Here is a 23,294-nt window from a genome sequence, read left to right on the forward strand (position 1 = left end):
TCCGTGTTTTTTGTTCCAGCAGCTGCGGGTGAGGCTCATCCGCTGCCCACAACAGGAACCAGGGACACGGCTGCGCATGGCACCGGGCTGAGAACGGCCACAACTCACACCAGCGATGGCAGCGCTGCCTTACACAGTGAGGTCCCCGCGGGGCACGGGGCCGGGGCCGCAGCGCGGCTCCTCCGTAGCCCCCGCCGGTTGCCCGGGGGCCGGTGCCCGCTCCTGGGGCCGGTGGCAGCAGCCGGTGCGGGGCGGGTGCCCCTTGCGCAGGAGGTGTCCGAGCTCGGCCAGGCTGAGCAGAGCCGACACCAGCCCCACCACGAAGTAGAAGTGGATGAACACGGTTTTCTCGGTGGGCCGGGACACGAAGCAGTCGACGCGGTGCGGGCAGGGCCGGCGGCGGCACACGAAGAGCGGCTGCACCCTGAAGCCATAGAGCAGAGCCTGCCCCAGCAGGAAGCCCAGCTCGGCCGCGATGCGGGCAACCACACTGCCCACGTAGAAGGGCTGGAGGCGGCGGGTGCGTTGTCCGGGGGCTGCTCCGTGCCCCGGTTTGGCCGCTTGGTGCACGGCGAAGATGACGAAGAGAGCGGCGGGCGCCGAGAGCACCACGACGTGGAAGACGAGGAAGCGGTAGTGGGAGATGGGGAAGGCAGCATCATAGCACACGGGTTTGCAGCCTGGCTGCTGCGTGTTGCAGACGAACTCCTCCTGCTCGTCCTCGAAGACGTCGCTGCCCACCGTGGCCAGCACCAGGATGCGGAACAGGAGCATCACCACCAGCCAGAACCGCCCCACCATGGGCGAGTGCTCCTGCACCGCGTCCAGCAGCGAGCTCAGGAAGCCCCATTCGCCCATGGCCGCCCTGCAGGAGCGGGGTCAGCTCCAGGGGGATGCTGTACCCGTGAGGATGGACCCCAACAGCAGCACGGCCCCTCCAGCTCAACCCCATGGCAACCCCAAATGCATAGAACCATGGCATTAACCAGGTGGGAAAAGCCCTTTAAGCTCATCCAGTCCAACCGTTCCCAGGACTGCCAAGGCCACCCCTAACCCGCAGCACTGAGTGTGTGTGAGCACTTCCAGGGCCGGTGCCTGCAGCCCTGCCCTGGGCAGCCTGTTCCAATGCCTGAGCACCCTCTGGGGCAGGAATTGTTCCTCAGCTCCATCTAAACCTGCCCTGGTGCAGCTTGAGGCCGGTTCCTCTTGTCCCATCCCTTGTTCCTTGGGAGCAGAGCCCAGCCCCTCCTGGCTCCATCCTCCTGCAGGCACTTGGAGGGAGCCATCAGGTCCCCCCTGAGCCTTCTCTTCTCCATCTGAACCCCCCATCTCCCTCAGCCGTTCCCCATCTCTTGTGCTCCAGGCCCTGCTCCAGCTCCAGTGCCCTTCTCTGGACCCACTCCAGCACCTCAAGGTCTTCCTTGTAGTGAGGGGCCCAGAGCTGAGCACAGGATTTGAGGCATCACCTTGTCCTGCTCGCAGGGGGTACCCGGCGGTCCCAGCCCTGCTCACCCCATCACAAGCATCCCCAGCGCCCCAGGACTCACCAGAGATGGGTCCAAGGACATCAGCCGGGGCAGGACCACACGTTCCCCATCCTTTGTGTCCCCCCCAAGCTCCCTCCCCAGCCCCATCCCGCTGGGGTGAGCCCCGGTACCTGCGGAGCCTGCGGTCCACGGTGTGCCAGTGCTGCTGGCGGCGGCTGTCCAGGGCTGACCGGGACTGTCCGGTCCCTTGTCCGGCTGGGATGGGATAACAGCCACGCCTGGACTCCTTTTAAAGAGACAGAGCAGCCCAGGGGCGCCCGGAGGGGAGGGAAGGGCTTGGCTCTGCCTGTGGCCTCGCCTGCAGCCGGGCTCTCCCCGGTGGGTCTGGTGCATTGTACCCAGGGGATGCTCAGGCTCAGCCATCCCTGCTCTGAGATGCTGTGTCCAGGCTGTCAGGGCCATGGTGCTTCATAGAACCATAGAATGGCTTGGGTTGGAAAAGGCCTGATGCTCATCCAGTTCCAACCCCTGCCACAGCCAGGGATGCCTCAGGCTTGTAGACCATGTCACCCAAAACTCCGTCCAACTGCCAGGGATGGGGCAGCCACAGCTGCTCTGGGCACCCTGTGCCAGCACCTCAGCACCCTCACAGGGAAGAGCTTTTGCCTTAGATCCAACTTGAACTTCCCCTGTTTCAGTCTGAACCCATCCCCCCTTGTCCTGTCACTGCAGTCCCTGATGCAGAGCCCCTCTCCAGCATCCTTGTAGCCCCCTTCAGACACTGGAAACTGCTCTGAGGTCTCCATGCACCTTCTCTTCAGGCTGAACAACCCCAGCTTTGTCAGCCTGGCTCCATACAGGAGCTGTTCCAGCCCCTGCTCATCCTCGTGGCCTCCTCTGGCCTTGCTCCAACAGCTCCATGTCCTGATGCAGAGGACCCCAGAGCTGCACAGTGTTGCAAGTGGGGTTTCATGGAGCATCCCAGGCTCTGGCATGTGCTGGCAGATGGAGCCACAACAGTGGTAGGAGCCCATTCCTCTGGGTAACTCATCCAGAGCACTGTGATGCTCCACAAGGAATTCTCTATGGCAGAGGCAGGGCAACCACCAGTGGCCTTTGCCTGTGCCTCAGGTTCCCTTGGCAAAGGGAGCAGAGCCCTGGCCAAAGCAGGATACCCTTGGTCCTCCTCACCCCTTGTGTGCTGCTGCCCTCAGCATCCCCAGTGCCCTGGCCAGGATTTGTGATGCAGACACCGCAGTGCACTCGTGTCCATGCACACCCATCCCAGGGTGTTGCTGGGGTTACGGGAGCAGCCCCCAGTGCAGCCCTGGCCTCACCATTTGCTGTGGGTCGCAGCAGCCGCTCCCCGGGCGCACAGGCAGCAAGAGGAGCTGTAAATAGCTCAGCCCCTCGGCAGGGACGCGCCGGAGACACTCTCCAGAGCCTGGCAGTGGAAAATGTGACGGCGCTTTCCACACTTGACTGGTTCCAGCAAAGCACCTCGGTGGCACCGATAGAGCCTGCTCCCAGCCCCAGTGCCATGGGACGGGGGCCCTCGCTCTTGTCCTGAAGCCACACAGGAACCCCCAGATGCTGTCAGGGATGATTCCAGGCTGGAAGGGCAGCTTAGCACAGACTCTGCTCTGTTCTCAGTGCGCTGAAAACTGGACCCGCCGTTCACCTGCAGCCATTGCCCTGAAGCAGGACCTGGGGCAGACGCAGGGAATCCCAGGGGTGCTCCCATGAATGTGGGAACAAGGCAGCAAAGCCACAGGCTCAGCTGTGAGGAAGTTGCAGGGCAACAGTCTGGGCAGCAAGGAATTGCCTCAGGCAGGGGGCAGGGCTTTCACCCCAGAGCTGCTCCTGCACAGTGACCATCTACACCAGCCTCACACACAGAGCACAGGGCTTGGCACAAGCTCTGCGATGGGTATTTCCCTAACAATGCCAAAACTGCTCAAATCAGCCCTAGAAATAACCTCAGAAACAAGTGTGGTTTGATAACGGAGATGAGGCATTTAGAGTGGTCCTGGCAGCAGAGGGTGGAAGCTGACGGCCTCCTGGCTCCTGAGAAAGGCAGAGCTTCAAGTGCTCACCACAAAGACAAGCTGTGGCTCAGGAGAGTGGGCACAAGGGATAACTGAGACAACAGCAGCTGAGGACAACTCCTTTTTAATGAGCAAAGCTCAAGTAAAAACCCTTTTATTACATAAATATTAAAAAGACAAAGGACAAGAAAAACACAGAAAGTATTTACATGGACAGTCAAGAAACCGCAACGAGATAAAATACTCTGGTGTAGAACTTCAAATTTGAACGTAAAACCCCAAAGGCTAAAACTCAACATGGCAGAGACTGAGCACAGACATAAAGGACTAAGAGAAAGAGACACACTAGTGTGGAGTTCTAAACACCTCCTCATTACATCTCTATCTATGGTTGTGAATTTCATTATGAAGGTCTCTCAAATGGAAGGTATCTATGCAAGAGGGTGCTTAAGAAGGATTTGATCTGTTCTAAAGCAAAGCTGAACCAAACGACAACCAAGTGTCAAAGGATTCCAGCTACTAACAGGTAAGAGGAGGGAAGTGCATCAGCACCAGCTGGGCACGTGGCTCCAGTGTTCCCAAGAAAGGGGGGGAGGTACTATTTAAACAAAGTTCTTTAAAACCAAGAAAAACAGAGATTCACTTACACCAACACATTTAAAGTAGCTTGAAAGTCAGTGACAGTATTCACCAGACCAAGGTAACGATGCTCTTGGGCGAGAGCTTGTCCAGAGCTCTGCTCATGGTGCTGCTGGGTTCAGCACTTTGAAACTCTTCATCCTAACTCAAAACAAGTCATCCTCCTCGGACTCCTCCAGGTACTGGACGGGCTTCTTGAGACGCCCAGGCCTGGTACGGGGCTCAGCTGCAATGGGGCTGCCTGCACGAACACTTGGATCAATGGTAAAGCTCTCATCGTCGTCTGGCTTGGCTTTCTGGAAGCAAAGGAATGTCAAGAAGTGACTCATGACTGTGAGCACAGAGGGAAGGCTCAATTAGCCCCTAACACCACACTGTGACAGGGAAAGGGATGGTTGGGCTGATGAGACCAAAGCACCAGCCTGGGATAAGCCTGCGTGCCCAACCCTGCTTCTTGCCCACCACCCCCTGGTTGTCATACGGGAGGTTCTACCTCTACCACACTTTTCCTGCCACTCTCTATGGTATCCCCTCAGTCCTAATGGGTGGTGGAGCACAAACCTTTGCTGCGACTGATTTGGAAGGCTTGGAGCCAAAATCTGACTCAGAATCTGAATCTGAAATCACAGCAGTCGGCTGCCTTTTGACAACTTTCCGCCCCTTGGTCTGCACAGGCTTCTTGTCACCCACTGCTGCGGCCTCAGGGTCCAGGGATCCCTCCTTTGTTGCTGCCTTGGTAGATTTGGGGGCAGCCTTTTTCTTGGTGAGAATATCCACGATGGATGGCTGGTTATCTGAAACAAGAGCGCTGCGTTGAAACCCTTGCTCTGCTGCCTCTCTTCTCCTTCACAGCCTGCGAGTAACTTCCAACACAAACATGCTCTGCACTACACTGTGGGGCCACGCTGGCTGGCTAATTTTGAAGCATGGTTTTCTAGAAAGATCACTCTTTACCAAGATGAGGAGAAATGAAGGGGTTTATCTGCTCAGTTCCACTACATTTAGAAGATCGAATTAAAATGTACCCAAAGCAATTTGCAGGCTATTTCAGGTTGAAAAGACCTGAACTCTCAAGGCTGTGTAACCAATCTTACACCTTCCAGAGTTCTGCAAAGGAAGGAATGAATTTCCTATCTACACCAAACCCTTGCTGGTAGAGGTCTTCCTTACCTACATGTCTTTAACAGCATTTTGAAGCCCAGCTCCAAATTGAGCTGGAATGAACAGGCCTCTTCTGAGTGAGAATAGGCTTTCTCAATTTAGGAGTGGAAGAAACAGCTATTTTGCTGTGAAGTAACATGCTATTTCACTGCTGGAATCAAAAGCAGCTCGTGATGGGATATGCAAAACAACTCTCAAAGTTTGACAAAGAGTCTGGGCACCTACAAAAACCCTGAATCAAATGTGGCAGATTTATGGGGTCGAGCTAGTAGTAAATAGATCAAGCTACCCCAAAGCAGCTTGTCTTCTTCCTGGGAAGTGAGCTACCATGCTGCTTTCTTCCCAAAAAGACGTGAAGTAGAACATTGACTGCAAGACACAAATTCCACTCAGATTGTTTCTGCCAACTATTACATAGCACTGTAGGAAGCATTCACTTTTCCTGTTCCCAAACTAAAATTCACTCCCTTCAAGCATGTCTGAGATGAACTCGAACATGATCTGCTTGGAAACAGACTTCTTTAAAAATGACAACAACCAGGAAACCTTTGCCACAAACCTCAGATCTTTCTGAAGTGAAAACTCGAGTTCTTTGGGCCTCTGAATGCCTCAAAATCACTCAGACTGGTTTCCCACAGGAAAAATAATTGTTCATCTAGAAAGTTTACTAAGGTAAACCTCTTACCCTTGGTGGCCCCGGCCTTCTTAGCTGCAGCAGGTCTTTTAGCTACAGCCTTGCTGCGAGGCACAGAGACAGAAGGAGCTGCCGCAGCTTGACTCTCATTTTCATCAGCAACATCCCCAGCTTGAACTGAATAAAGAAAACAGAAAGCAAGTCTGAAACAGTCAAATTTATCTATTATATAATTGGAGCAGAAGAAAATTGGCTTAATCCAATCTATAAAAAAAACCAACTATTCAAACTGGATTTATCCCAAATCCAAGTTAGAAATGGACAAGAAGTTTGGTGCCCTGAAACCACCTTGTACCACATCAGGAGTTATAGGAAAAGCATGGAGGTTTGGAAGGTCTGGTACTCACCAGGAATAGTGCTTTGCACTGGCTTTTTCTTGGGAGCTTCAGCTGCTTTTTCAGTGGTTTCCCTAGAACACAACACCCCAAAGTATTTTTACAATGTGCTAAATAGGTGCATTGAAGAAAATGAGCTATTAGTATCTATAGAACAGTCACACTAGAAGAACAACCAATTTCCAGTGACTATGCAGAGAAACACTCACTTTGGAGCAGCTCTGGGCTTGGATGGGGGTTTTTCTTTGGAGTCTGTACCAGATTCAGTGTTGCCTTCACTGCTGCCCTGAAGTTTAAACTCTTCATCTGACCTGGAGGGATCTGAATCCGAGTCCGAACTGATTACGGTCTTGACTTTGGCTGGTGAAACGACACAGATGTGTTTTACACATTTGGCAACATGAAACTCAGTTTCCTTTTCATTATTTTAGCTGCAGTTATTAAAAAATATAGACCTGAATAAACCCAAACAGATACAGAGACTGCCAGTGAGAAGACTCCAAATCACAGGTATATTCTGCACTCACCCACCAACAGCATACTTGATTTGACAAACACTTGTGTCATTAAAGCAAATGACCTATTTCTCTTGCTGCCCATTTCTGCTTTTCCTTGAAAAGCATCGTGAAAATTTGCTCAAATGGCAGAAATATTTACTTCTTCTCTCCAGTATAATAAACAAACCTCTTAAAAACAATTTCTGAGCGAGATCTCAGGCTCTGGGAGCTCTCTGAAGAGCCTGTTCAATTTTCCCCTTCACAGACCACCCTTCATTTGTGTGGCACTCACCTGCTGCTTGGCGAACCACTCTCTCTCTTTTAGGAGGCACTTCAAAATCAGTCTCTGAATCAGACCCTGAGTCAGACCAAGGGTTTCGTTTCTTTGCTTTCTTTAATGGCTTAAATGGTAGCGTGGCCTGTTTCTTACCACCTGAAAAATATTGGAGGCAGGATGAACCAACAAACTTCCACATGTGCTTCAGGCTCTGGAGCTCAAGCTCAGCTTAGAGATACATCACTAAATGCAGAGGATTCTGCCTTAAATACTGAAGAGAAACAGCAATCTTACACCCTGCCTGTTATCCACGATCACTTTCACAGCTCGTTTTGCCAAGAATAGTGATCCTAGATATTACTCATCACTTTAGGAAGAGGTCAGATAACCAAATGAACAACCTTCCCCTCATTTTCCATTGATGCAATAACACACAAAAGCATTTACCTTGCTCAGTCTTAAACCTCTGTACTAATCTCTGCTTAAGGCCTGGAAGCTCTTTGTTCCCTGATGGGCTTTCTTCTTGATTCTCATCACATTCAGTTTTTTCAGTCTGCAAATACAAGCAGATATCAAATAGAAAGCAAGTCAGCTTGCACAGGAGAGGCAACACAGGGTAATGCAGAAAGGAGCTGCTTATTTGAGATGTACAAAAGTTGGTGAAACAAATTGTGTGTAAAAAAGATTACAAGTAAATAGGACATGATCTGTCCCCAGAGCTGGAGACTTCAGTGCAAAATTCACCTATTAACAAAACCAGGAACTTTGCCCCCACTCTGAATGTATTTTTGGTATCGCCTTTGTATGCTGCTGGTCTGGCTCTGGGGCGTGTTGAGGATGCAGGACTGAACAGGGTGGGTGAAAAACAACAGTGCAGGTTATGTGGAAAAACTGTTCAATGGAAGCATCTGTAGGAAAGGAGCCGTGCCTGGCTCCAGGTCAAAACAGGTGAAGGGCTATTTTAATTTTCTATGTTGCAAATGGCTGAATGGCACAATTAGTGCTATATAAAGGATTCAGTCTTTATCTCCTCAATATTGAGAACAATAATGGCATGAAGTGGCTGAAAGTATAACTGGAAATGCAGAGGCTGTTCTAGAGAAGTGAATTTACTAGCTGTGCTTCCTGCCTGCTAGAGGATTTATAAAATCCCCAAGGCACCTAGGACAACTTTACTTGCATCTGCCTTTTAATTTCTAAGCTACCAACCCATCTCTGACACTGTGACATACGCTCTTGCCAAAAGATTTCCCTCTAAGCCATCTCCTGATCTGCTAGCAAATCTGTTCTCCTTCAGGCTAAGAAACATCCATTTCCAGTGTTCCCCATGTGTTAGAGTTCTGTCCTTTTCCCTGAAGAGCTGCTTCATCAGGACAAGTTCAGCTAACAACTCGCAATTCTTTAGGACTGTATTGATGGGGATGTAAAGGAAGATTAAGCAGAATGTTCCTTGTTACCTTGATTTTCTTCTTACTTTTCTTCTCTGCCTCTGCCTTCATCTCTGCAGTTATCCGAGGTACAACCCTTTCGCCATGAGCTGATGGCATTACTTCTGGCAGTTGTGTCTTCCTCATTTTTCCTCCTTTTGCTTTTAGAGGCTTCCCAACAAAGCCTGCCATCTCATCCTGCCTTTGCTTGGCTTCCACTGCCTGCAGAGGCCAGTTGAAAATAAGACAACCATGAGAACACAAAAGGAACAATGTACTCCTGAACAAAACACCATGACAGACTCTGCAACAGAGAATTCTGTACTTGCTGATACGTTTCCTACCATCAGTTTAAATGAAGTTTCCCACCCTGGGAATCTGCAGATTTGCACATTTTCGAGCAATGATTTAAGCCAGAGATGTAGTTACTTGGGGAGTAAGGAGAGAGACAGGCAGTGACCAAGTGCACAGATGCCTGCCCACAATTCAGGCTCTGTTCAGTAAAGGCCAGCTCATCCCTCATCCACCTTTGTGTTTTGACTCCCTGGCCCAGAGCTGTGGTACTCCTACCCAAGCTAATAAGGTGAAAAAAGCTTTCATTCTCCATAGTGAGTGCAAGACACGGGAGTTATTTTTAGTCTCCTTGTTACAACAAAAAAGTCAATAAAGAGCTGGTGGCTAAGACTGCAAGGGAGTCAGTTGTCTGCACTGAACATCAACATACATCAAGTTCTTCAACAAAGACAGCAAGGTCTTCCTTCCACAGATCAGAGGGACTCTTGCACTTCAGGGTCTCCAGCTCCTTTTCCTAAAGGGAATCACAGTCGATAATCATTGGTCACATTTTAATCCACAATCAAGAAAATACATGACGATGCTTTTATGAAAAAAGGAAATAACATACTTTGCTATCTCTCTGCTTACACAGCTCATCTTTCTTCTCTTTAGTCAGATACCAAAGAGGCATGTTAAGCAGATAGTTGAAGTCCGGTCCAGTACCTGAAGCTGATTCTTTGTCACTCTCCTCCTCCTCCCCCTCTTCTTCCTGAATGTGGATTCAAAACAAACACTGTCAACAAATGCAGTGACATGCAAGGGGAGGGCTGTTGATAAAATCTGGGCTGCATCACAGGTAACTCCATGTGCTTGTGGTGTCCTAGGCAAAAAGCAACTTGGGCTTCTTTGCATGAATTAAGAAGCTTTAAGACAGGAGCTAGTTGAGATCTATATAGAGAGGATAACTGGAGCACTACCTTGTTCTGCGACTCCTTCCAAGCCTTCACTGGATCAGATTCATACCCTCTCTGGATAAGAACTTGAATCAGCTCTTTCTTGGGTTTGTTTTCTGTAAACAGACAGTTCAGGATTGTCACTTAGTGACCACTGCCAATCACTGGTCTGTAGCATCCCATGGTTCTAGCAGCTCAGCATCCTATCAGGCTCTAAAACAGCCTTTCCTTATGGGAGGTGGGACATGTGGAAGAGCCTGAAATAACACCTAAAATGTTCCTATTTAGCAGGTGATTTGTCAGGTCAGCATCGCTGCTAAACCTGCCAGGAACTCCTGTCAGAGCACTGTAAATATTTTTCTTCTTCATTTCCATACATGCATTTCCTCTGCCCTCAGTAGTTTTTTGAACTTGGAAAAAGAGGAGTGATGGTATCAAAAAGGCTTCATGGTAATAGGCAGGTGAAGGAAAAAAAGCCCTGATAGCACTCAAAAGGCTTTGGTGCAGCTTGTACCTCATTAGACATCACCTGGGAAATTTATGTTCTTAAGTGCCCCAACCAATGGAACTGCTTCAGCTGGAATTTGTTCCTTTTTAAGATATCAGAAGCAATCAACCATGAGACACAAATACAAATGAAACCAGCTCTGTCAGCCTTGGAACTACTTATTACAAAACCCCAAGAAAATGCATTTCAAGGGAATTATTTCTCTTCCCGAGTCAAGTCAGACAGACACAGGCTGTTGGGATTATGGGGCTGCCTTCAGATACAAACCACAAAGCATCTTATGACACTTTGTCTAGCTGAGTCCTCCAGGAATGCAAGTGAAATACAGACTTGCCTTTTAGACTGAGGTGGAAAAGTTGATTGAAAAATCTGAATGCTGGGAACAAAGATCTGTTTCTTTTCCTAGCTCATGATTCTCAGATGCTGCTAACTTGAGTATCTCCTGAGTTTGAGATCCCAGGCCACTGAGAACATGATTTGGAATACTTTTGCAAAGGTTCACAAAGATAACACACTTAAGTATGCCTTTAAACAGAAAACACTACCTTCTCCTTTTAACCCCACCAGTACTTTACTCTTATTCCAAATCAGAAATACATAGGGATTATAACTAAAACTATTAAAAATTCTATTCTCAAAATAGTGTCAAACACACAGTAGGAAAGCTGGACAAGTATCCTGTCTTAATTAATATGTGCACAATGCTTGACAGACCAAGGATACTCTGTGAAGCATTTTCCTCTTGTATGTTACTGGAACAGAAAGATAAGCTCTGGTGTTGCTTGTTAAGAGCCAGTCCAGGGCTGAGGGCGTGCTGACAGAACTCAAGGGAGCACCTGGCTCTCCCCATTTCATCAACCAAGTACCCAAGAACAATACATACCGATGACAATTTTGCCATCTATTTTCTCCAGGATGAACCGAGCCTGGTTGCTCAGCTTTGCAGACTCAGCACCCAACATTCCAATCAGCCATTCCTTTCTCAAACCGTAATATCGGAGTCTGAGTTCAAAGAACTCTTTAAGAATGTCTTGGGGAGAGTCGTACTTCTTGAGAAAGCCGACATGGTCAAAAAGAACCTAGATGAAAGAACACGGGTGTTATGATAAAACTGATTTCCAGACCCACTGAAAAGTATCTATAACACAGGTGTGACAGCACAATTGAATTATTAGCCAACAGGTTATAAAACCTTTGTGTTGCTTTAGATATGATTGCAGCTTGCAAGCCCAGCAGCAGAGACAATTTTAGAATATGAAAGTTCTTGAAAGCACACACAGTAGGGTGAAGGTTACTCGAATCTTCAAGCTATCTGTAGGATAAACGTCTTGCATCAAGCTTCACACATTGTCAGAATCCAGACATTCAAGTGGCAGTGCTGTTGTCACAACAAAGGTTTCTGTAAACTGTGTGATTTCAAATCACTTTAACTCCTTCAGGCAAAACTATACCACTGAGCCCATTCCCAAGCCAGTCTCTTGACCTTTTGAAGGTATATTTAGAAAGCAGATTTAAACCCAGTAACAGCAGAAAAAAAATCAAAGTGAATAGGTTACTGCAAAGAGGATTTCTGTTACATGCAGCTGTTTTTACAGCCTGAGTTAAACCAAGGACTTTCTTCAGCAAAATCTATTACATACCATGGAGTTGCATGTTAAACTTGTTTGGAGTTTGAAGACCTTATGCACCCCTGCTGCTTGAACTTCTGCTAGTTTTTCTTCAGTCATCTTCACTATAAACTTCACTGTTGTATCTGTGTGATATTCTTTATAGTCTGTGATCAGTGGGGGTGTCTTCTCAGTCCCATTCAACATTGGCTCCAGAACCTGCTCCTTGTAAGTCTGAGAAAAGAGTCAAAGTCAGACCCATGTTTTCTGTGGAGAGCAAAAGCTCCAAAATTAATCGCTTTTGTTTTATAGGGCAAACTATCAATTTCTGGGGCAAATTCACTGTTTATTACCTGTGTCCATGTTCTGACAGGCAGTTCGGTGATCTCAATGGTTGTAGAATTAAGGATAGACACTTCACCACTTATCACATACTGATTAGGTCCGAGCTCATCTATTGTGCCTTTGAAATTCTTGTAACTAGGAAGCTAAGTAGAGAAGAGCACTGAGTTCAGTTTTTTGTTGATGCTTCAGTTTTGAAGCACTTGCTTGAATGCTCCCAAGTGCTGAATGAACTGACAAGTGAGGCATTGGTTTTTAAATGCATTATTTACCATTGGCAATGGCTCTTCTCCATCCATTAGGCGACGAATATTGTTCACAACTTCCCTAATATCAAAGTTGGGGATCTTACAGGACCAGCCAGTCCCAATCCCTTCTGCCCCGTTTATCAGCACCATTGGAATGATAGGCATATACCACTCTGGCTCCACACGTTGATTATCATCATACAGGAACCTCAGGACATGGTCATCCATTGGTGGGAACACCAGCCGTGCTAGTGGACTAGAATGGAAAAAAGATTTTAAGCCCGAATTCTCATTATTATCCTACTTAATTTATCCCTTTGTTTTCACTCCTCTCTCCGTATTCTCTGCCATGCCTTTCCCTTTCTGTTCTCTGGGATGATTAGGGACACAGTTTAGTGATGGACTTGTCAGTTCCAGGTTCAGGGTTGCATTTGATCTTAAAAGTCTTTTCCAACCTAAATGATTCTATGATAACCAAGTTTACATATCAGAATCTAGCATCCAGCTCTCACTTCAATTGTTGCTTTGGAGTATGCAAGTAGCCCAAAGTTTCAAAGGGAAAAAGTAACTTCAATTTTAATCCTGTAACGTGCTAATAATATTTAAAACAGCAAGAAATCTTTAATGCTGACCTGAGCATTGTGAAGATGTATCGAGGACTGGCAGAGTCTTTCCCACCATGCAGCCTTGTGCCAAACTGACCAATCGGCTGTAGCAAGTTGAGGTTGTTACTGCCCACAAAGTTCTGAGCTAAGTTAATAATAGTCATCATCAATGACGCCTGCAGTAAAGGAAAGTTCAAAGCTAAGAATGCAGAATTCTTCACTGAATGGACAAAGTTAAAGGCAAAATTCACACCAAGATCAAATCTGAGAGAGGATAAACTTCACTAACAAAATACTGGAGGAAACCCACTGAAAGTGTACCCAAAGACCATCTATCTAGTCTGGGTGATGGGATGTAATCCAGTGACTCACAGATATACTGCTATCTATCTGTCCTTGAAACCTCTAATGAGAGATTCTGTCAGTCTCCAAAGGGAAGCTTGCTTTAGTGCTTAACTTCTCCTTACCGAGGTATAAAGGCAATCAGCATCTGCCTAAACCTAGCACAAATAAAGCGTGTTTTTCTTCTACTTTTTGAATGAAATATAGTCCCATGAAATCTAGGTAGGACAGGCAGACTGTCCAATCTCAGATTAAATTAATAATGAATAATTAATAATGGATATACAGCCACTTTGCTTTGTTTATACTCAAACATCTAATTCTGCTCTAGAGTCATCTTAGCTGCCAAGTCAACAGAGGGGCTTTTTTTGCCTTTCATTTAAAAAGCATTTTGCCCAACCAGGCCAGGTTCTTACTTCACCATGATGGTATGAGGACATCTCAGCTACAGAACCAGCCAGCTGAGCAACCTTCACCTCCCGCTTATCATTTCGTTTGAAACACGTGAACAGAACTTTTCTTTGACCTGGCTTCAAACCTGTATGGAAAAAAAGACCTTGTGGTTAGAATGTGTATGTTTCACTTCACTTCTGCTCTCTAGAATTACTTGAGCACCCAAAGATTCTGCACCCAGAGAGTAAGGTACTTGCAATGAACACTACGAAACAGACAAGGCATTTAAGCTAAAGTTCAAAAACTTGGGCAGCAGAAAACCAACTTCAGAGCATTGATTCTGAAAACTCAGCAGGTTCACAAACTCTGATATGACATGACATACAAACACCCATTTATTAAGTTCTGGGAATGCACTATGCAGAAGCACCACCTTGAAATAACTTACCATCAACCAGTGACGGGATTGATCTTTCATTATCTGAGTTTGAGAACAGCACTAGCTCCTTGTTGATGAAGTTGTTGTATGTCAGGTAAGTAGTGTTTTTCCCATATAGGTATTCCTAAGAAAAACAGATGCAAGATTGCCTTGATTTTAACAAGGTCTAATCTGTTGGAAATCACACCTAGCTAGTTTCAATAGAATGGAAGCTCCTTGTACAACTAGGTAGACACGGCTCAAGTGCTAAGATCCTTAGCATGGCACACGATGCTTGAGAAATAAAGATCTCATATAGTCCTGCTGGAGTTATCATTTCCCTATTGATAAAGTAATTTGGAAGGTTAAGAGTTAAGAATTAAATTAACTGTTGGACAACTGACAATGAGGCCATGCTGATAAGATGAGAGAAGCAGCTGCTCTGTAAAATCCCAAAACATTTCAACTGTCCCATAATCCAGCAACTGAGTCTCCAAATCCAAGATGTGTGCATCTCTGATGTGCCAGAATGAAGCTGAGAACAGCCTCAGGGAGAGACAGGAAACCAGTTTACTTATATATGTAAACCTTCTACCTCTGGCAGGCCATGCAGCTTCCGTTGTCTTCTATCCTCCATGAAATTAGTCAGCCACTCCTTTCGCTCTTCTACCTTCTTCTTGCTAAAGGCCTGTATATTACAAAATGAAAAGTAACTCAAGATCTGACCCAGGAGAAAACTGCAGCAGAACATGCAGAAAAATGTTAAAGGAATATTTACTGTTGTGTCTGAAAATATCAATTGGTTTGTAGTGATTAGTTTGTTCTGAGCTATATTTAAAACCCATCATTAAAAGGGTACTCTTGGCCTGAGGTCTGTGGACAGATTTGCTTCTACTGGTTAGACTAAAGCCGTAGCCTTGACAACAAAGAGATTGTCTCAAGCCCAAAGGCCTCTAAGAGCATTTTAAGAAAAATACACAGCACTCAAAGCAATAAAATACCAAAGGTATTAAGTCAGCAGTTAAATCAAGTGCTAGTTACCAGGGTGATCGCAGCATCATCTTCAGGCCCAGTGTATTTGAAGCCAATTCGATGTTTAGCCATATCTGCAAAGTATTCTTTAGCCTCCTTCGATGTGCTGGTACCCAAACCTGCAGAGACAGTATCAGTTAATCCTAGTCAATTCTTGTTTAAATCAAACTGTAGTTCAAAGACGTACTTTTGCTATACCTAGTATCTGTCATACATCGTTAAAATGCACAGCATGAAGAGGACTTAAGTAACTTTAAAATGAGGTGTAAGGCATCACAAAATATCACAAGAATTGCAGACAGGTGACCAGTTGCATGTTGCACCTTTGGGTTTTGTCTGTAACTCCTGTACATATCTGAAAGTATTAACTGCAGATTGGAAACAATTCCTCATATCCAGCAGTTGGCAATTTTCTTATTGGTATTGAGCAATGGGTGACTGTTTAGCTTACAGTGCTAACAGTACACAAGGACTGTGCTATGGAAAACAGCACATAAAACTGAGGATAATTGCCTAAGAGGGGTGAAAGAATGGTTACCTACAAATATTGTAATTCCATTTTGAGATTTTATCCACTTGGAGGTTACTATTTCTTTACTTTTATAATTCATGTTGCAGATACTCCTAATCATGGTGTCTTGGGAGGGCAGAGACATGGAGGACACCCAGTGCAAAACTCCTCCCGCAAAGGCAGGGCTAATTGAATTCAATGATGAATTCTCTTCATTGGGTCATTTAATTTCATCACATTAAATTTTTTACAAACCTTTGTAGTACTTGATTTTCCATGAATTGTAGTTCTGTGTTCTGTTTTTCCATTCTTCAAATTCGGGAATGCTGTAGAATGCAATTTCTTCTTTGTTTTTAGTGGCCTACAATGAATAAAATAATTTGTGAAATAAGAGGCAGATTTGGACCAATGGATCCTTCCTCATTCTCCTTCCCATCCACCCAACCCTTACCTTTATGATGGGAGTAATAAATTCCTCCAAAAAGTTGTGTTTTAGAAGAGATGGCCAGTTGTGATGGATGAAGTTAATCAGCAATCCTTTGATATGTGATCCATCCTGATCCTGATTTAAAAAGACAAAAAGAGACATGCTAGAATTGGCAATTGCTAGACTGATAGCAAATGATTTGATAATTCCAGCTAACTGGCCATATTCACATTCACTTCTAACAAGGTGACCATGTGTTGTTTAATCATTGAAAATTAAGAGAAATGGAAAAGGCACATTCTTTGTGGAAAAGTATAAGGGACTGGGTCAAGGACCCTGAATCAGCAGACTGAAAGACAGTAATTGGCTATTTGGCGATGCAACTCCCCCTTCTGCTTCGCCTGGTTTGTGGCTGAAAAGACATTATGACCCACTAAAATAAAGAATGATGAAATAAATACAGAGAATTTGGTACAATGATGGCAGTGGAAGAAAAATGCCATTTTCTTCCTTCTCCCCATTTTCAGTTTGAGTGAACCTAACCTGATCTGTCATAATCATAATCTTGCCATAGCGAAGAGTGTTTAAAGATTCTCGATCTTCATAGTCCTTTTTATATTGCAAACCCACAATCTTGATGATGTTGTTGATTTCAGCGTTTTCCATTATCTACAAAAGATCACACAGAATAAAAACTCGTCTTTCAGACTTAAAACATAGCTCTCAAAGACTTTTAAATGATCCATAAACTGTTGACTGAGCTTTGTCTTGTCAGTGGTTTTTTGCTGTTTAGAAACTTATTTCTAAACAGAAGCCTAGTGCTTAAATTATTATATATAATTCCAAATATTTTATAGTCCACAACACAAACACTATTTCTTCAGGCAAAATGCTGTCAGGACTTAATATTCCCACTTAACCAGCAAGGCAGGCTGAAGACGAGACACTAAATTCAGGTGTTTAAGACACTGCTCCCCTGAGTTCCAGATTATATTGACTCATTACACTAATGTGCCTTCTAACATGTAGACTGTAACAATGTTCTAACTCACCTGCTTGTGAGAAGCTTCTCTGACATTGAGTATTTTCCCACGAAGTGGAAATACTCCATATTTGTCTCTACCAACCACTCCTAGACCAGAGACAGCCAGGGTTTTGGCTGAGTCTCCCTCAGTCAGGATTAGTGTACAGTCTAAAGAATTCTTGCTGCCTAAAAAGAAAAAAAAACATTATAATTTCCTAAGTAAGTGAAATCAAAGCCTGCATGTCAAATTGAATGAGAATATCTTCCAACACATACAGGTTTTGTTGCACTGCATGTAGTAAATGGGGATAAACATAGTAAATGGGACTGTCAAGTGGGGATAAACTATAATTACAGGTTCTGTCTTCTTTCTTTTTTTCATTCTGTCATTTGTCTAATGAACAAGTTTTAATTGTTTTTGAAGGAATTGGTTACAAAGGATGCAAAACACTTACCAGCATCGTTGGCATCATCCAGCTTAGGAACACCCTTAATCTTCGTGTGTTTCACAGCTGAACATTTCTTATTCAGCAGGTTCTGAGCTTTAAATTTTACCCAGTTTAGGATACTTTCAACAATGCCACAGGCGATTGCCTGCAAGACAAAAAATAACCCTGAACAACTGGAAAAGCCTTAAAAATGATAGATTTTTTAAGGTGTATACTTTAGTTCATGACACTATTTCAAAAGTATGCATTTGCCACATTAAATGTAAAATGGAGTTTACAGACATCTTGACTGTGTATACCAATACTTACACCCTTAATAAATTTTTCACTCAGTTTACAGGTTGAGCCAAAGTTCTTTGCCTGCAGAGTCATGTTCTCCTTAGTCTGAGAGTCAAAAGTTGGGTTTTCAATTAAGGCATTCACGAAAATCCACATGTGGTTCTTCACCTGGAGTTAAATACAACAAACACCACAGGTTACACGGGCTCCTCTCAGTAACAGCAGTCAGTGCATTCTGACAACTGCCTGTTAGAACCACACAGTGAGGAAAAGCTGTTTCCACTGTACAGTCTGGAGTTTTCCTAGATGTCCTGAAAGAATTTAGGACAGCTAGTGAACATTCCTGAACAATATGTTATGATTTGGGATGTCAGGGAACCAACAGTGCTCAGCCTAATAGGGATCACCTATTTTTGTGCAGCTACACTGACTTACAGTGTTCTGATTACAAAACACATCAGGCAAACAAAGAGAAGATTGTTAGTTGGCTTAAACTGGACAATACTTCTATAGTTAGCAGATTTTTCTATATATTGTCTGTACAGTGGAAATATGTATTAATTAATGTGGTAATTAATGTGGTAATGCATTAAGCTGTAGTTACAATGTGCAATAATGCTAGAGTTGTGCTTCCCACTGGGGACACTGTACCTGAAAAGGCTTCACTCCAACTCCGTTCTTGTTCTTCTTTTTCACAACTTCAATGACTTTAGTCACAAGTTGGTCAGCTATGTAATCAACGTGCCTGCCACCCTAAGGGAAAATGGGACCAGATGGAAATTCCATTTAAAAAATGAAATCTATTTCAAACTTTATGTACAGCCTTTGCAACATGAAGCAGCGAAGTCTTGTTCACTAACATACATACATTTGAAATGGCTAATGACAAAGAACATGGCATTAGCTTGACTGAATAAACCAGAGTTACCTTTGTAGTGGCAATGCTGTTGACAAAGCTGACTTGCTGGAAGCCTTTTTCACTTAAAGTCAAACACACTTCCCACCGAGAATTTACTTCCTCATGGACAACCTTAAGTGCGTTACCGGTTTCATCTACTTTGTCCTTCAGATAGAGGTCCACATAACTGCGGAATCCTTTCACCTGCACACAGATATAAGCAGACAACTCCTTTATAACAGCTCCTATAAATACTTAATTCATATCCTCCTGAAAAGTGGGTAGAGAAACCACTCAGGCACATTTTCCACTTACTACATGTAACGACATAAATTGCTTCAACAAAACCTCACTGGTTAAATGGCATGAGAAATGCAGATGTTACCATTTCTGTTAAACGCTCACTTACAGGCAGCCTCTGTCCATTTAGGAAAACTTTGACATCCTTTGTGGATCCAGCAATATCATACGCTCTTCGAGACATCAGTGCTACAATGTCTTTATCAAGGATTGTCATTTTGAATTTTGACAGATCAGGTTGGAAGGTGACACACGTGTAATCTTCTCCATCAAAATATTTCAGTTTCATCTCACCAGCCTTCCCCATGTTGTCGGTCCAAGTCTGAGAAGAGGAGGTTTTGTAAGTAGCAAGTCTAATACATACAAGCCACTGGAGCTTTGTTTTTGAAAGCAGAAAGATGATTTGCAAGTTTTAGATACTTTCAACTGAAAAAAACCCCAACCACTGGTTAAAAACTAGATTCTGGTTATGTCTGCTCATTTCATTATTCAAGTTTTATTTTGTGGTACAGTAACTGTGGGCTAAGCTTATTCTAATCACAATGCTCTGAATGCAAGTTACACCTGGATTTTTGAAACAAAAAATTAGGGTCTTAATGGAAAATCTTGGGTAGAATCTTACTGAAATAAGAAGGGTTCATACCTGTCTGAACAGCTTTTTGTATTCGCGACAGGCAGTTTCCACAGTAAACTTTGTGCTAAATATATTGCACAGTTTGGCTCCATAACCATTTCGCCCACCTGGAATTAGAAGGAAAACAGATTCGTGTTATTACCTTTGGTCAAAACCATCTCAAAGAATTACAGCCTAACAGGAGTTCAGCCACTTCAGTGCAAAGAACGGGCAAACAGCAACAATATCCTACAACCGTAGTATGTGACTATAAACCCATATTTAACTACAATTAGCATTCACAGAGAATTTGCCATGTTTGTACTGTTATTAATATAGAGCATGAAGATATTTCTCTGGTGGCCTCCAAACACCATTTTCAGTTGCATCAAGGGTCCCCTTCCCCATGTTATTTTGGTTCACACACTTGTATCCATCAGGCGGCTCCTATATTAACACATATTTGAGAGTCTTCCCTACCTGTGACTTTCTTTTCATTGTCATCGTAGTTGCTGGATGTTAGCAGCTGTCCAAAGATAAGAGCAGGCACATAGACCTTCTCCACCTTGTGTTCAACAACTGGAATACCTTTCCCGTTGTTCCATACGCTGATTGTGTTATTCTCTCTAGGTAGAGGAAAAAGGGGTGTTTTTAAGGCTGCAAATGACTGAGCTATGAAACAAGTGTCACACAAAAGCTCTGGGGAAAGGCCACCATTACATCAAAAGCAAATCTCTGCTGAGCAAGTGCAGGAACTGCCAGCAGAGGGAGAACAAGTCAACCGAAAAACCTCAGCTCCAAAGAAACTTGTCTATGAAATGGACCACCACACATGGAAATCCCTCCATTTGTGCTCGGTGACAGAAACAAAGGTTGAGAGAAAGAGGATGGCCACAATAAATAACCACCACAAAGCAGTCATTTCATAGGCCAGCACTCTAAGAGACCAAGGCAAAGAACAAGCCTTTCACAGGAGTTAAATTACTAGTCTAATTTGGACTGACCTCATGGCAGATACCACCACCACCATACGAGCTTAAACAGCATCCATGTGAGAAAATACAATGTACTCAGCTTGGGAAAGCAATGAATAGAAACAAACCAAAACTTACACGTCAATTGTAACTTTAATGCATGTCATGTTTTTGTCCCTCTGCTTGTTGTCTGCAGCATTGACTAGAATGGAAAGATTATTGTTATTACATTGCATCATCAAACAAGACAAAGCCATTAACTGATAAAGTGTCTTCAACAGAATGAATGCAAAAACTCAGTTCAATGCTATTAACAATCATCTTGGCATGCAAATATGTTGCAAGTTAAAGGTGAGTACTACAAGTTCACATAAAACTGAGAAGTCTGGGCTGAATTACATCAGTTTTGTAAGAGTGTGCCATCATCCCACAAAACAGCTTACTAATAACTAATTGAAGGACTTTAGCATCCAATATCTCCAAGCACAAACCACACATCCTGCAACCACCATCCATCAAACTGTGCTACAGACATTCGCTGGTCAACAAGGCAACCAGGTAAAATTAAACTTGCATTTCTTAGCTGTTTATTAAACATTCAGCACCCATTATCACCCACTGACTCAACAGACAGGTCTCCTTACCTAGAATCTCATCAAAGATCTTGTACAAGCCAGGCACAAAGGTCACATCTCTGCAGTTGAGGCCCACGTCCTCATCAAAAACCCACATTTGCTGAAACAAAAGGCAAACCCCACATGAGTCCTTGGGAACACCTCCACTTGTGGGCCCTGGGCTTGCAACGCAGGCGGTTTGTGCTGTACAAACCAATGCTTTGTGCTTCACAACCTTAGCCCCAGCCCCGCACCTGGGTGACCATCTCCACAGAGCCGATGTAGGTGTCGGGCCGGAGCAGGATGTGCTCCAGCTGCGTCTTCTTCTGGTAGATGTGCTCCACCGAAAGCGTCTTCTTGACGCCATCGCCCTTGTGCATCCGGAGGTTCTCGTCCGCGGCCTGCTCGGGGGAGAGAGCGGCAGTGAGGGGAGCGGGATCCGGGGTCTGAGGTGAGGAGAGGGGACGGAGCCAAGGGAGAGGGGAAGGCCCAAGGGGGATCTGAGGGGATCTGAGGGGCCGGGAGAGCGGAGGGGAGCGCGGAGGACGCCAAAGCCGTGCGGGAAGGGGCTCCCCGGGCAGGGAGGGGACCGGGGGCCGCACGTACCCTGAGGGGCACCGGCTGCTCCGGGAGCTCCATGATGGCGGCAGTGCTGCTGAGCGGCGGCGATGGCGGCTCCAACTGCCCCAGGGCTTTCAAACCTCCGTTGAACCCGCCGAAATCCTGCGCCAATCACCGGCCGTGGCTCCCCTGAGCTCCACCAATTGCAGCTGGAGGGCGGGGACATGGGCGGTGCCTCAGCTCTGCCCTCTGGCCAATCAGAAACGCGCAGCGCGTTCAAACCAGCCACTCAGAAGGGAGAGTTTCGTGACGGGCAGAGGAATCTGCCAATAGGAGGGCGCTGACTGCGGAGGCGGGGCCTGCCCGGTTGCTGTTGGCGCGCTGGGCAGGCACTGGTGCCATACTGGGACTCACTGGGACTCACTGGGCACGCTCCGGGCGCACAGTGCTGCCGCTGGGACAGGCACCGGAGCTGTGCCCCATGTGTGTACCCAGCAGTGCTGGTGTCACTGGAGCCCCGTTCCATGCCTTCAGTGTCCCTGTGATGCCCCCATTTGTGCTGGTCCCAAAGCCCACGGGTGGCTCCAAACCCTCTCCCCCTTCCCCAGGCTGCCTGCAGCGTGACCCCCATTGCCCCTCGCTGCAGCAGGCAGTGTCCTGGGGGAGCTCCCCCACCCCAGTAACAGCACTCCGGGTACCCTCCAAACCCCAGCGTTTGGCATCTTTATTTCCAGAGCAGTGACAGCATTCCCTTTGCCAGGGATGCAGCTGGGCACACACCAGGGATGCACGGGGTTGGCACAATCTGCGGTGAGCCCGGCTGCACGCTTGGCATCCTCCTGATGCTCTCACCTGGCTCCAGCGCTGCACTTCTCCCCCCTGCACACCCCATGTCCTCACCCGCAGGACAAGGGAAGCCTGGAGCCTGCAGCCAGAGCTCACCGGTGCCACGGTGCCGGCATTACCACATGTGCCGGTAGGGAAAGGCCACCTCCACGCAGAGCACCACCAGTGCCTCGGAGCAGTTGTGCCGCTGCCCAGCCAGGAGCCTGCCCTCGCTCAGCACCGCGGCCAGGCCCTGCCCGGTGCCGGAGCTGCGCCAGCCCTGGCAATCCCGCTTGCGGGCTCGGCTGCCCCGCGGCGTGGATCCGTGCCAGGCCATCCGCTGGGGCCTGCGGATGGGGATGGGGGTGAGAAGGGCTGGGGAATCCCTCTTTGCATCTGTGTGAGCATCAGGAGCAGGGGAACCCGTGCAGACCCCTCCCAGTGCAGGTGCATTCATTCAGGGTTACCCGGCTGGTGCCCACCAGACTCACCAGAGAGGATCCATCAGGACATTGCCCCCATTGAAGGAG

General features: G+C 46.2%; 2 protein-coding genes across 2 annotated transcripts; both read right to left on the bottom strand.

The window, feature by feature from the left end:
- Window positions 1–129: 129 nt before the first annotated feature.
- Window positions 130–858, bottom strand: GJD3 (gap junction protein delta 3). The gene has a single exon (XM_005139759.1). It carries the CDS (start codon window positions 856–858, stop codon window positions 130–132), a length of 729 nt encoding a protein of 242 aa, XP_005139816.1.
- Window positions 859–3,643: 2,785 nt separating this feature from the next.
- Window positions 3,644–22,054, bottom strand: TOP2A (DNA topoisomerase II alpha). Its single transcript, XM_034070095.1, has 35 exons — window positions 21,985–22,054; window positions 21,633–21,779; window positions 21,409–21,499; window positions 20,903–20,966; window positions 20,271–20,416; window positions 19,821–19,918; window positions 19,287–19,499; window positions 18,908–19,081; window positions 18,631–18,732; window positions 18,010–18,147; window positions 17,707–17,845; window positions 17,280–17,437; window positions 16,771–16,896; window positions 16,252–16,362; window positions 16,056–16,161; window positions 15,299–15,408; window positions 14,853–14,945; window positions 14,288–14,402; window positions 13,863–13,984; window positions 13,132–13,280; window positions 12,524–12,755; window positions 12,263–12,397; window positions 11,943–12,143; window positions 11,186–11,381; window positions 9,819–9,910; window positions 9,470–9,610; window positions 9,290–9,373; window positions 8,596–8,787; window positions 7,586–7,691; window positions 7,154–7,294; window positions 6,574–6,724; window positions 6,377–6,438; window positions 6,021–6,146; window positions 4,736–4,968; window positions 3,644–4,470 (listed from the first exon to the last, which is right to left on the bottom strand). The coding sequence occupies exons 1-35, from the start codon at window positions 22,015–22,017 to the stop codon at window positions 4,321–4,323; spliced, it is 4,677 nt and encodes a 1,558-aa protein (XP_033925986.1). The 5' UTR covers window positions 22,018–22,054; the 3' UTR covers window positions 3,644–4,320.
- Window positions 22,055–23,294: the final 1,240 nt, after the last annotated feature.

Source organism: Melopsittacus undulatus, chromosome 17, assembly GCF_012275295.1.
Source record: "Melopsittacus undulatus isolate bMelUnd1 chromosome 17, bMelUnd1.mat.Z, whole genome shotgun sequence".
NCBI lineage: Eukaryota > Metazoa > Chordata > Aves > Psittaciformes > Psittaculidae > Melopsittacus > Melopsittacus undulatus.

Coding starts and splice junctions, on each gene's coding strand:
- GJD3 (XM_005139759.1), bottom strand. CDS start 858: ATGGGCGAATGGGGCTTCCTGAGCTCGCTGCTGGACGCGGTGCAGGAG.
- TOP2A (XM_034070095.1), bottom strand. CDS start 22,017: ATGGAGCTCCCGGAGCAGCCGGTGCCCCTCAGG. Junction 17,846..18,009: donor GTGAAAAATTTATTAAGGGT/GTAAGTATTGGT, acceptor TTTGTCTTGCAG/GCAATCGCCTGTGGCATTGT. Junction 7,692..8,595: donor AAAGTAAGAAGAAAATCAAG/GTAACAAGGAAC, acceptor TTGTATTTGCAG/ACTGAAAAAACTGAATGTGA.